Genomic DNA, 14658 nt, shown 5'->3' with positions numbered 1-14658 from the left:
AATCAGTCATAGTCGCATCTCTTAAAGGAGCCACAGCTGTCAGTGTTGGTTTGGCGATGCCACACATGACAGAGCTAATGACACTGGTCATCACTATAGATTATGGTAAGAGCCACAAGCAGGCCACAAGTGTTGCAGGTTAAAGTTGTCATGGTGACACTAGAAGGCATTGCTGGAAGAAGTTGAAGACGGTGAATGCTTTTTCAAGCGCAGCAGAAGGGAAGAGTTTAAGGCTCAATCCCTTCTGATTGATGAATACGTCTATCAAGCTTTTCTCAGCACACCAAGGAGTAGCCTTGATTTATGTCAGAAGAAAGACATACGGACATACTGTTGAATCAGGTATACTGTAGAATTATTACTTCTGATAGTAACATTTTGGTTTGAACCTGGGGGAACATAACTTACACTTTCTTCTAAAAAATGACAGAGGTTGTGGTCTTCTGGCAGAGGGTTGGCTGTTGGGTATTTTACATTTGCAGAAACTGATATCTTGTATCTTGTATTGAAAGATCGTATGACTTATGTGACAAATCACATTCCTCTTCTGACTTTTGTTTCAGGTTGATGGGAAACTAAACCTCCAACAGCTTTACCCTCCAACTGGAGGGGTTAAAGGTCACAGAAGTTTCAGTGTACCTTCCCTTTCTGTTTTTCTTTTTCCTACTTAATTATTATGTTAACTAATGTTGGCATTATAGTCCTGGGTTTCATTGACAAGAATCTTCACCAGCCCATGTATCTCCTTTTTTGCAACCTGCCAGTTAATGACATCCTTGGGAATTCTATCATGGTGACCCGTTTGCTTTCAGATATCTTGCAGACATCAGTTATTATGAACGTGTGGTCTAAGTTTTCACCACACACATGTTCGGCACCACTTCCCACACAGTGCTAATGATTGTGGCCTTTGACAGATATGTGGTCCTCTTTCCATCATTATAGAAAAACCTTGGGGCATGAGAGAGGACCCACTGTGCAAGCTTTGTGGGGGGCACGGGCACCATGGCGCACATCCTGTCAGGGTGTAAAACAGCACTCCCCCAAGGAAGGTACAGATGGTGCCATGACAAGGTGCTCATGGAACTCGCTAACACGTTGGAGCAGGAGAGACGCAAGAAACGCCATATACAGGGGACACCAACACCATCAAATCAAGTTCTTGAGGATGGTAGAAAAGCCATCAACCACAGCAAGAACATCAAACAACCTGAAAACCTGGACCAAGAATGGAATTGGGCATTCGACAACCACCGATATAAGGTTTCATGGACGATCTCACTGTGATAACCACAATCCATGTGGAGGCGAGATGGGTGTTAACAGTGCTTGACCATATAGCAACGTAGGCTAGGATAAAGTACAAGCCAGGAGAAATCCAGGAGCATGGTGATCGCAAAAGGCATAGTAACAAACAGATTCAAGCAGACGGAGGAATGGCTGAGAAGGATCGAAAAATCAGGACTTCTGGAGAAATTCAAAACATGGCTCTACCAACACAGACCGTTTGTTGTGTTTGACTTTGACTTGCCCCAAACTGCACGTGATTATCATAAAGTGGGCATGTCTGTAAAGGGGAGACTCTTGGTTGCCCATAGAACCCATTTTCATTCACATATCTGGAGGTCAGAGGTCAAGGGACCACTTTGAAAATGGCCATGGCAGTCAATATTTAGCGTTATTTTGCCTCCTTAATGAACTAGTATAACATGGTTTGCTACCAATGGATTCCTTAGGCTTTCTAGTTTCATATGATACCAGTATCTTCACTCTAATTTTTAAACCTGCTACGACCTCTGAAAGATTGGCGGCACGTTGGCTGTATATAAATATATTTCTTCTTCTTCCTATATATAGTTTTATTCTTGATACGGTGGAGGTCCACTGTCTAAGCCTCTCCCGTCACATCCGTTTCACTTCTGTTATCTCTTATGTTATTTGTTTAGATGCAAAATGACAGTAAAAATAAAATACACACATTTTTTCCAGCAACCCCAAAAAAAATAAAGACATTTCCCCTCACAAATTATTGGTATTTTCTTTTTAATTTATAAGGGACATGTAATGTTTTATACTTCTGGTGAATATAATCCAATCAATCTTATTTCCATATATGTATTTTGTATATACAGTTCCCTTTGTTAACACCTTATTTTGAAAACCAGACGTAGTCCCACGTGTCTACTTCCTTGAACTTCTCCAAGGTGGTCTCTAGCTCTCCCGTCAGCTCCGTTCTCTTTATACATCCATGGTCAGCTCCATCGGGGCCATTTGAAGGCATTTAACATAAATGTCAGTATATGGGTGCTCTACAGTTGTAGCGTCGGCCCATTTGACCATGCAGATGAGAGCGACGGCCCGCTTGACCGCACGTTAGCGAAATAGTTAGCATGCAGCCCTAGCCGTGATGTCTAGCTCTGCTTTTCCTGCAATGTGTGAAACCCAAAGTGTTTCCATCCTTTACTGTATGTGTAGTGTTTACCATGTTGGATTTAACATGTGAGGGTGCAGGTCGTATCCACACAGACCCTCCGCCGTTTTCTACTTTCTTGTTTCGTCTCGCTGTGGTTCCTTTTGGTTGACGGATACGGAACGGATATGACGTCATGTTACTCAGACTAAAACAATAAAAGTGGTAACTTCCTTCTACCTCCACATAGACTCAAATGAAGCAATACATTGATTTTGGAATTCAAAAATCTATTTAAAAAAAAAATTTGGTTGAAAATTGTTGACCGATCAGCACTACATGATACTAGTGTGTCAAAAACATACACAAGCAAACAATAAAATATTTGGTGATATATACATAATACCTGTTGCCCGCTCTTCATGCCAATACCTTAAATTAACTGACAAGAGATACACATGCTGGTTGCTGAGTACCAGTGGTTGCCAAGCAACAGTTGACCTGTCTGACTGATGCAGCGAATAAAAGTGTCTGCAGTTTCACTGCTGGTCTGAGGTGGCAGAGGTCTGTGTTATCACCCTGCCCTCAGCAGCTGCCTCATTCTGTGTTTCAGCTATGTTTATCTAAATGTAACTTGGCTGTGTGTTTACAGCATATTGTGAGACGCATGTATTCTTCATTTACTGCAGCAGCTTATAGAAGAGTTCTCACTTAAGTGGAGGATAACGTGTTCATAAAGAAATCAAAACTTTTCATCAAGTGATTTCAAAGGGGGCAGGTTCACCCAAATTATAGATAGTTATAGATTTATTTGCCATATTTTATATGTGTCTACCTTCACTCTTATACATTGGAGGTGAATGGAAAACAGTTTGTGTTGCTCGCTGCATTGAAAAATGACATTTAAAAAATTCAACATCAATGTATGTCTGTCCTGGGAAAGGGATCCCTCCTCTGTTGCTCTTCCTGAGGTTTAATTTTTCTCCTTTTTAAATTGTTTTTTAGGACATTTTGAATGCCATTTTATGTAATACAGGTGAATCAAACTTTAATCAATTAGGCTGAAATGAAAAAAACAAAGGCACACTGAATTAATATGTGACAAAATGTGTCAAATTACAGCATGTCATTGTTATTGAGAGGTGGACATATTTAGATTCAATATTTATTAAGGTGTTTTTAAAGAGTCACAGTTGTTTTTCTGTAACTATAAATCTAAATACAACTGTGGCCAACACAATTATCTATACAAAAGTCTTTATTGCTATGTGACAGATGAAATATGGAAAACAGCACTTTTGGTGGGGATATTCTAATCCTAGAGGGGTTAAAGGTCACATCCCAGTCCTTTATTCCTGCTTTCATCCTCCTCCTACTCATCTACATCTTCATCATGGTGTCCAACATCGGCCTGGTGGTCCTGATCTTGAGGAGCAGGAGCCTCCACCAGCCTATGTACCTGCTCTTCTGCAACATGAGTATTAATGATGTTTTTGGGGCCACGATAATTATACCTCACGTACTCAGAGATCTTTTAATATCAGACTCGGTCCGATACATTCATTACATCGACTGTGCCATTCAGGCCTTCTGTGTCCACCTCCATGCGAGTGCTTCTCACACCGTGCTCATGATCATGGCCTTCGACCGCTACGTGGCCATCTGCAACCCCCTGCGATACGCTTCCATCGTGACCAACAGGATGGTGTTGGAGCTGTCGGTGGCGGCGTGGGGAACAGCCTTCGTGCTGGTGGTGATCCTCGTGGGCCTCAGCGTCCACCTGTCGCGCTGCAGGTCAGTTATATTCAACCTGTTCTGCGACAACGCCTCCCTGTTCAAGCTGTCCTGCGAAAGCGTCCTCGTCAATAACATCTACGGCCTCGGCTACACGGTGGTCCTGCTGGGCTCATCCATCGGCAGCGTAACTCTCACCTACCTGAAGATTGCAGCAGTGTGTGTGTGCAGTAAGAACAAGGTGTTGAACAGCAAAGCGCTGCAGACCTGTGCCACTCACCTGGTTGTCTACATCATCCTTCTGGTGTCTGGCTTCGTCATTGTAATCCTGCACCGTTTCCCTCAGCTGGCAGACCACAGGAAGGTGGCGGCCGTTATGGGACATGTTGTGTTGCCAGCCCTGAACGCCATCATCTACGGCCTGCAAATCAAAGAGGTCCGGCAGAGGATTATGACTTTGTTCCATAACAATAAAGTAGCTTTAATGGGTGTAAAATGATACAATGTGATGAGAAGGCCGAGCAAAAACAGAGGTACCTTTGCACAGGATGCTTATAGAATATAATGCAAAAACCTTTAGTGTACTAATTTCTACATGGATCATGTTGAAATGATTCCATTGTACTGTTCAGCAGGGTAGAGGAATAACCATAACACAGTGGTGGGCTGCCGGCTTTTCATTTTCTGGTAAGAAATTAAGCTTTAATGAACTACATTGTTCCAAAATTCAGCCTATTTTGTTATTGATCAATGCGTAAGAACTGTAAAAAACGATTCTATCCAACAACATTACAGCATTAGAGTTATGTGACATTCACACTATCAAAGTTTTCGAAGCACGCCACCGTTCTCTGGTTGTAAATTTCAGATTGAAAAGTATAATTTGTGATACAAATTGTTGAATGACTTCATATTTGTTCATATTTTGAGACTTACACTAGAAAGATCAATTGTACCGTACACACTACGTTTAACAGTGAAGTACAGCTGCAAATATATTTTTAAATAAATACATAAAAACAATAATATTGTAAACCATGATTGGTATTTGTGGTCAAATGGTGAAGCCATTTTGTTAAACAAGACTCTATTATGTTAAAGGTCCCATATTGTAAAAAAGTGAGATTTTCATGTTTTTTTTTTATTATAAAGCAGGCTTAGCTGCTATATAAATACTTTGAAAGTATTGAAACGCTCAATCCACAGGGAAATACACAGCCCGTATTCAGAAACTCTACATTTGAAACAAGCTGTCTGGATTTCTGTCCATTTGTGATGTCACAAATGTACAATATTTAGACCCTTTACACAGATTTAAACGTAAACATTGTGTCCCAGTTTATTCCTGCTGGCAGTGTATGTAAATGTCATCAGTCACAAGTATGAGCCTGAAAATGAGCATGATATGGGACCTTTATGTCCAGCGGTACATGTCCACGAGGTCCGGCGAGGACACTAAGGGACGAGCTTCTCCACTCAACTGGGCGTTCAACATGACGTGGAATGCACATGATTGGTCCCCGGTTTTCTTCGTTTCAAACAGGAAACAACATGGCGGCCTGCTCATAAACTTTCTTTCATTCCGTCTAAACATACCACCAAAATCTACTTCTGAAAATATTTTAAGCGAAAAATACACGATGCTACTGCTGAATCTTGTTTCATTTTAGAACTAGATCGCATAGTTTAACAAGTTGGTCCAAGTTTCTTGAGCCGGACACGTCATGCTGGACAGGCTCATTTGCATAAAGGACTCTTTCCGACTTTTCATTTTGACAGAGCAACGGCCAATGAGGAAACTCCTTACACTCGGTCGACCAATCATGTACCTTCATTACTCAGTCAGTCACTCGCTGACAGACTTTTGCGTTAGTAGGGCCCTCTGCGGTCCAGCCAAAATATCACGTCTCAATTGATATAAATATGTAAAAATGTCTCACACACATTGACTTTTTGTTATCAAATTAGACACTTAATTAGGAATAATTAGGAAAAACACAAGTGTTACTAATGGCTCTGTTCTATTCAAGTAAACTACAACGGTGTGACATTTTTTTATGAGTCTTTTCCAGTTAGAAAAAAAATAATTGACATATCGCAGAAAATGTTTCCCTCTTGTCTCAGGTGTAACAGTAGTTGTGTGATTGAAAACAGAAGCAGACTGAGTGAATATATGATGAGGTACATGAAGCATGAAGAGGTGAAAACACGAGATGTGTCTGGAGCGATGTGGAGACTGTAACCTTTCTCACATTAATATATGAAACTCACATATGAAACACAAATGTCATATTTTCATCATCATTACATAAGTGTTCAATGCCCTTGCACAAGCTCCTCCAGCATTTAGGCAACAAAACAACTTGGTTAGGTTTATAGTCACAAAGATAACACATTTTTTTTTAACGACTCTTTTTAGTGTCCGGTATGTGCCGGGTCAGCATGCCCACTGTACCGAGTGCTCATGAATCCCCGACTTTTCCCATTTGCTGTTATCATAGGGTACTGCTCACGCTGCCTGCTACAGTGGTGCAGTCCAGCCCAGTCACACAGCAGTCTGTGAATAGTCCCGAAATTTAACGCATTGATTAGTGTACAAAGACACAAATTTCACTTTTTTTTCGTGATGTCAGCACAAAATAATATGTGGAATATGTAATCCATGCAACTGTAAACCAGGAAGTATAGAAGGAAGGAGGTCGGGGTGGATGGGTGGGTCAAAAAATAGAGGACTTTCACTCAGGAGAAGGTGTTCATGTTCCGTGTGAAACCACAAGTTAACATTGATTTATTTGTCACCTAACTTTTATACTTAAGTAACAGCACTTCCGGAGTTATTTAAAACAAAAACACAATCGTTTCCTAAAGCTATCTAAGTATTTTTTGTCACGTAACTTCTATACTTAAGTAACAGCCCTTCCGGAGTTATTAAACCCAAACCACAATCGCTTCCTATGGCTTTGTAAATATTTATTGTCACATAACTTCCGTACTTAAGTTACGCCACTTCCGGTGTTATTTAAACCCATACTGCAATCTTTTCCTAAAGCTAACTAAGTAGTTTTGTTGCGTAAGCCTAACCAAGTCGATCTTTTCCTAAAGCTAACTAAGTAGTTTTCTTGCCTATGCCTAACCAAGTCGATCTTTTCCTAAACCTAACTAAGTAGTTTTGTTGGTTAAGCCTAACCAAGTCGATCTTTTCCTAAAGTTAATTAAAGCTGGGCATACACTGTACGATTTGAGAAATGTTGTTGTGTAACTCATACTCATAATGTACGAGTAGATCGTTTGTGATGTAAAGCCAAAGCTCACGATTTATATGCTCAAACTGTACGGTCTGTTCGTCAGCCACGACCTGAGTGATCAAACTGTATGTGGAAAATCGGAAAAAAAAACAACCAAAAAAACTGAGGGCCGTTCTGGCTGTTGACAGTTGTTGATAAAGATTGGTTTGAAAGCTCCGAGACAGGTAAAGTTTGTTTGCTAGCAGAGGTCTGTACTAGTCACAATGCTAAAAATGCAGAAACGTGCAGCCTTGATCATCTGTGCCATCCTGTCTGCTGAAACGTCTAAAAAAAGGCGCTGGCGTATATGGACTCGCAGGTGGCGAAGAAGACGTGGACAGTATGGCTTGTCCATTTTGCAGAGAGTATTGGAGGTAAGTTAGCTACGTTTTACTATATCAGTTGTAGCCTACATTGTTATCTTGATAGCTACGCTTTGATTACTGTAAAAAGAAGAGAAAAAAGGCACTGACGTTGGGGAATCAGCTCGTGGCTCGTGGCTCTGCTTCAACTGTGCGAGAGCCTGTGGATGGCCAACCAAAATTTCTGACATGTCAGAAATTAATCCGACTGTCCTTTGGAAGGAGTTAATCGGTCCTCGGTCCCCGGTCCCCTCTGTACACAAGGACGCCCGACAAAGCTGAAATTTGATACGACTCTAAAATTAGTCATGCGGCTCAAAATTCGGGCCAGAAACGGGCTAAAATCATACAGTCTATGCCCAGCTTAAGTAGTTTTTGCGCGTGGACAGAATTTCTTAATTTTTTTACACAAGGCCTTTATTCTGAAATATTTGCAGGACAGTGTTGTAGAACATGCAGTGACTTGCAGAGATCCATGAATTAATAAGGTACGGGGTTTTAATTGTGGAATATTACTATAATTCTTAATCTTTTGCTGTATAAAATAAAATATAAATGACATTTTGTGATGAATAATGAAATGGCCGTTATGAAAGGCAAACTCTATGTAGAAAGAAAGGGCTGGCAGCAGCAGCCCAGCAGCGGCAGATACTCTGCCGGTGTGGACGCCACACGCGAGAGACACATAGCAGTTCAGCGAGGCAGCCATCGCACACTGCTCATGCGGGCAGTCTGGCCCAAGCGTAGGCCTAATGAAGTCGATCTTTTCCTAAGCCTAACTAATTATTTTGTTGCCTAAGCCTAACTATGTGGATCTATTCCTAAACCTAACTTAGTAGTTTTATTTTGAAAATACTGGAGCGGAAATTGACACATGCGTCATTTGTTGCTGGACATTTATAGGAAAACGCACAGAAAATACATCGTTGAATGTCGTGCTGAGTGTCACGAAAAAATTTAGAAATTTTTGTCCATGTAAACGATTAAATTCCAGACAGCATGAAACAGTGTTGTTCATGAAAGACTGAAAGGTTTGTTTCCAGGCAACTGTTGTCAGAGTTCAGTGACACCAAAAACCCTGGAGCCCAATGCATGGCAATCATTCAGCTTATAAGCGTTGTCAGCCCTCCTCGGGTCAGAGTGGAGGAGGTTCATGTCAACACATGTGAGCATGAGACACACACTCCTACACAGTCTCGAAATTATGCTGTTTGTTTACTGAATAATGCCAATCATGTTTTTATGGTCTGATTATCTCTTCTTTAAACCATCTTACATACGTTTATCTTTTCGATTATTACGGCAGTCTTTGTACTTAAGCAAAAATCTGTTGATATGAGATTCTATAATGAGTTGATTTTAATTTGCTGCCTTGTGTGAAACACTTACAAAATAAAGATGATTAATATGTTTAACACTTGAAATTAAATCTTGAAAACATGAAAAGTATTTTACAAAATTAACTGCGCTTTGAAAGAAAATCGGAGTAAAGTCAAAAATGAAAATTAGTGGAATTAATATCGCCTTCAGTCAAATCATCTGCTGTTTTAAAGTAATTGTATATTCAATTTAAATGAAGCAATGAACTATTTCCTGATTATGTGTGAGCTGTGTTTTAATATTCACTGATCATAAAAGTGCCTTTTAAGCTACACATGTCTAATTGAACTGTGAAATGTGCCACTGAAAGTTGTGTCTGCAGATTTTTATTCTCAAACCACAGCATCTTATTTACGTCTCATTCTATTATTGTTAACGCATAAAAGGTCTTATTGTTTGACTACGGTCATTATAGTGTTGTTTTATAGTTACGGGATGTCCTGACCATTTTGTTTTGTGTAAAATCAAAGCAAATTCCTTATTTGCTTTTCACATCAGTGAGACAAATATTGTTATTGTTGCTGATTGTTAATATTGAAAATACGTTTAAGCAACATTAATCATATGAAAATAAAAGTTGCCATTTTAATTTCACTTGATATGACATTAAATCATTCAAATATTGCCTTTTGCATTTGTTTTCATTGTAATCATGGCATACTGTATCATGGCATACTGTTTAACAAAATGAAAACATATTTGTCAAATGAGTCATTATTTTACACAAATGCCCCCCAAAAATGATGTTTCATTTAATGAAATGATTCTGCTCCGCAGTAGGCCCTTACTTTCAAAGGCAGTATTCTAAGTATTTTCCACTATTTCTATTTCTTGCATTGAACGGCTGCTGCTGCTGAGCTGTTTGAGAAGCCGGTTCTTCAACTGTTTGTGTAGATCAATAAACAGTGTCTATAGAATCTTCAAAACATTGTAATTTTTAGAAACAGGGTTATGTTTTTGATATTAAATGCCACTTATATATTTTTCTCTCTCCCATCCTCACTAGGCTTAAATTAATCCTATGGAGAACCACACTTTAAATACAGATGTTCTGCTCCTGGAGGGGTTAAAGGTCACCCCCCAGTCCTCTCTTCCAGCCTTCATCCTCCTCCTCCTCATCTACATCTTCATCATGGTGTCCAACATCGGCCTGGCGGTCCTGATCTTAACGGAGAGGAGCCTTCATGAGCCCATGTACCTGCTCTTCTGCAACATGAGTATTAATGATGCGTTCGGGGCGACGACCATCATCCCTCGCTTGTTAAGTGACGTTTTTATTCCAATCACAGACCGGTACATTCATTACATCGTCTGTGTCGTTCAGGCTTTTTGTGCTCACTTTAATGCGAGCGCCACTCACACTGTGCTCATGATTATGGCCTTCGATCGCTACGTAGCCATCTGTAACCCGCTGCGATACGCCACCATCATGACCAACAGGATGGTGGTGAAGCTATCTGTGTCGGCCTGGGGGGTATCTTTATTGATGGTGGTGATCCTCGTGGGCCTCAGCGTCCGCCTGTCACGCTGCAGGTGGGCTATAGTTAACCCGTTCTGCGACAACGCCTCCTTGTTCAAGCTGTCCTGTGAAAGTGTCCTCATCAATAATATCTACGGTCTCGGCTACACGGTGGTCCTGCTGGGTTCCTCCATCGGCAGCGTAACTCTCACCTACCTGAAGATCGCCATAGTGTGTTTGAGCAGTAAGAACAAGGCGCTGAACAGCCGGGCACTGCAGACCTGCGCCACCCACCTGGCTATGTACGTCATCATGTTTGTGTCAGGCTGCATCGTCATCATCCTCCATCGTTTCCCTCACTTATCAGACCACAGGAAGCTGGCGTCCATCTTGTTCCACGTGGTTCCTCCAGCCATGAATGCCATTATCTACGGACTGCAAATCAAAGCCATCAGACAGAAAATTTTCATAATGTTTACCAGGAATACATGAGGTGAAATACTGTAGGTTCACTGAAAAGGTTCAACACTTACAGCAAATAGTAGGGGACTCAGACAATCTCTTTGCCTGACTCCTCTTTTAAGGCAAAAGAAGTCAGTCCATTAACTCTAATCCGTGATTTGGGGTTTTTGTAGACCATTTTTTAATATATAATAATCTATAAAAGTTGAGTGAAATCCAAATATTTTCAATGTATGATACAGGAAGCTCTATTTTACTCAGTCACATGCCTTTTGTGTGTCTAAACTGAGCATCATGGTAGACCTGGGACTGTTTTTGTGCATGATATAATATTCAATGTTCTCCTAATATTATTAGTACCTTGTCTTCCAGGAATAAAACCTGTTTGATCCAGTGTAATTAATTTGGCTATTAATTTCTTCATTCTCTGTGCCGATATGCTTGTCCATATTTTTAAATCATTACACAGTAGGCAAACGGGTCTATACCCCTCACAAGAGTCTTTGCCCTCGTTATACAAGACCGAAATAATGACTTCTGACCAGGCTTTAGGGCAGGAGTCAGCAACCTGCAGCTCCGGAGCCTCTTTAGTCCCTCTCCAGTGGCTCCCTGTGGATTTTTAAAAACGGAAATAAATAACTGTTTTTTGTTTACATTTTCATTTATCATTGTTGTAGGTTTATGGTACGACGGTACGACGGAGTATTAGGGCCACATTGAGGAAAAAATTAAATCTGAGATTTCAAGAATAAAGTCATAGGTTTACAAGAAAAAAGTCTTAATATTATGAGAATAAAGTTAAAGGTTTACGTGAAAAAAAAGTTGTAATATTATGAGAATAAAGTCATAATATTATGAAGTAGTAATTTTGACGTGTTATTTTTTTTTTTCTCGTAAAATTATGACTTTATTCTCGTAATAATTGAACTTTTTTTCTCGGAAAGTTATGACTTTATTCTCTTAATATTACGACTTTTTTTCTCATGAAGTTATGACTATTCTCGTTATGTTACGACTTTTTTCTCGTAATATTATGACTTTATTCTGGAAATCTCAGATTTTTTTCCCCTCAATGTGGCCCTAATACTCTGTTGTTCATTTGCATTTGGGCCCTCACTGCATTAGATTTATATACTATATACTTAGACTATAAACTGTGTTACCTTCATCACAACGCTTAAATCTTTTGCGGCTCCAGACGGATTTATTTTATTTTTTTTGCCTAAAATGATTCTTTTGATAGTAAAGGTTGCTGACCCCTGGTTTAGGTGGATCTGCTGATTTCAGAGCATAGTTAAACATTTCATATAGTATTGGACTAATCTCTTTTGCAAAACATTTATAATACTCCCCCGGTAACCCCTCCGTGCCAGGAGATTTATTGTTTTTAAGAGTTTTTATATTATCAGATATTTCCTGTAATGAAATTGGCTGTATCATTTCAGATGCCTCTTCTGTTGATAATGATGGTAATTGTAATTTATTAAAGAATTCCTGCTTTCTGTTTTCTAAATAATTAGACTCTGAGTCGTTAGATAGATTTTTTAAAATATTCTGCTACTGCTACTGCTATCTCTGATGGCTTTACCATAATTTGTTTGGAAACAGGATGTCTTATATTTAAAATAATTATGTTTGTTTCGAAGCTGGAATGCTAATAAACAACTTGCTCTGTTGCCTCTCTCATAGTATCTTTGGTTTGTGAAACATAGCACTCCCTCTGCTTTATGTTTAAACTTCATCTAATTGATTGACAGCAATTTTTTGACGTTCTTTCGTGTTCCAATTCCAATTCTCTGATTTTACCTTCCAATACTCTTTGCTCTAATAAAAATCTTTTTTCCAACCTACATGTTATTTCTGTTATTTTCCCTCTCATGACTGCTCCCCCCCTCCCACAGAGTCGATGGTGAAACCTCACCATTGTCATTTATTTGAAAATACTCCTTTAAATGTTGTTTTAATTCCTTTACCACCTTCTCATCTGATAGAATTGACACATTAAGTCTCCAGTATTTAAAGAAAGGTTCATTATCCAGAGCTACAGTTAGTGTGACAGGGGCATGGTCACTAACAGCCTGGACACACCAGGAACGTCATGAGCGCGTGGCGGCTGCGTGGCGTGGTGGCTGCGTGATTCACGCGACGGGTTGTCACACCAGCTGCATTTCAGCTGCGTGTCAGCTGCGTGTCTGCTGCATTTCTGCTGCTGCAGCTGCTGATGTCAGCCCTTTCTTTCTAAATAGAGTTTGCCTTTTAATGGCCACTTCATTTCATTATAAATATCATTTATATTTATTTTAGACCGAAAAAGTTTAAGAAATGTGTGGTAATTTGTAAATAATAGTAATAATCCACAATCAAAACTTCATACCATATTCATTCATGGAGCTCTCCAAGTCACTGCATGTTCTAGACATACACTGTCCGGTACATATTTCAGAATAAAAGCCTTGTATTAACAAATTAAGGAATTCTGTCCACAAAAAGAAACGCTTGAGGGCTTTTATCTTTAAATGAAAGCAGGAAGTGTTGATTTAAAAATATGTCTTTACTTTTTGTTTCATCTCCGTGACATATTCTACAGATAGACATCGAAACTGTAGTAATGTAGCTGATATGACTTTCACTGTCTGTTGCTGCTGTTAGACGTGCGTCACACGCAGGCAGTGTGGCTGCTCTAGCCTGTTAACACAGACGGCGAAATAAAAAACAACCGGTAACGCAGCCGCCACAAGCTCCTGACGTTCCTGGTGTGTCCGGGCTGTTATAGTTATGTTTTCTATGCTACAATTCAACAATTTGTGTATATGCTGTTGTGACACACAAAACAAATCTATTCTTGAATAACTGCCATGTGGACTTGAGTAAAAAGTAAAATCCTTTTCTCTAGAATTATTATTTCTCCAAGGATCAGTAAGACCTAATTCTTTAATAACATTATTTAATACTCTAGATTTTTTTTTATTGTGATTGGGCCCTGCTTTGGTGGCAATCTATCTAATTTTCCATTCTGAACGGTATTGAAATCCCCACCCATCAATATCATCCCTTTTCCATTACTGGTAATCAAATTAGCTACATTTTTAAAGAATGTCACATTTTAGTAGAGAGATAGTCATAGTATCTCCGATGGAGCCAACAACCATTACGTATTTTCCCATGTTATCTTTAATCACCTTCTCTTCACAGAATGGTATAGATTTATTAATTAATGTGGCAATGCTCCTTTTCTTGCCATATGAAGCATGACATACTTGGTTTACCCATATCCCTATTCAGGTTTTTATATTCACTCTCAATCAAATGTGTTTCTTGAATTAAAGCAATTGAGCATTGTAGTTTCTTCAGTTGGTTCAATATCTTTTTTCTCTTGATGGGATGATTTAACCCATGAACATTATAAGATACAAGATTTAACCAATTCATATTAGTTTAAGATGAGACCCCTCAGTTTTGCACCTCCTATAAACCAAAACTACACAAAACTTTGCACAGAGTAAACGGATAACAATGAAAATCTCCATCAGAACTATTATACAATTACACAAGAACCTGACTCCCAAA

General features: G+C 39.5%; 2 protein-coding genes across 2 annotated transcripts; both read left to right on the top strand.

The window, feature by feature from the left end:
- The first annotated feature begins 3692 nt into the window (after window positions 1-3692).
- LOC119493149 (olfactory receptor 52N5-like) lies at window positions 3693-4665 on the top strand. The gene has a single exon (XM_037778269.1). The coding sequence runs from the start codon at window positions 3693-3695 to the stop codon at window positions 4641-4643; it is 951 nt and encodes a 316-aa protein (XP_037634197.1). The 3' UTR covers window positions 4644-4665.
- A 5526-nt stretch (window positions 4666-10191) lies between these two features.
- Window positions 10192-11121, top strand: LOC119493162 (olfactory receptor 52N5-like). The gene has a single exon (XM_037778295.1). The coding sequence runs from the start codon at window positions 10192-10194 to the stop codon at window positions 11119-11121; it is 930 nt and encodes a 309-aa protein (XP_037634223.1).
- Window positions 11122-14658: the final 3537 nt, after the last annotated feature.

This window comes from Sebastes umbrosus, chromosome 1 (genome assembly GCF_015220745.1).
Source record: "Sebastes umbrosus isolate fSebUmb1 chromosome 1, fSebUmb1.pri, whole genome shotgun sequence".
Taxonomy (NCBI): Eukaryota; Metazoa; Chordata; class Actinopteri; order Perciformes; family Sebastidae; genus Sebastes; species Sebastes umbrosus.
Note: the sequence above shows the minus strand (reverse complement) of the source record. Positions and strands in the feature narration are given on the sequence as shown.

Excerpts from the sequence above, each read along its gene's own strand:
- LOC119493149 (XM_037778269.1), top strand. The coding sequence starts at position 3,693 with ATGGAAAACAGCACTTTTGGTGGGGATATTCTAATCCTAGAGGGGTTA.
- LOC119493162 (XM_037778295.1), top strand. The coding sequence starts at position 10,192 with ATGGAGAACCACACTTTAAATACAGATGTTCTGCTCCTGGAGGGGTTA.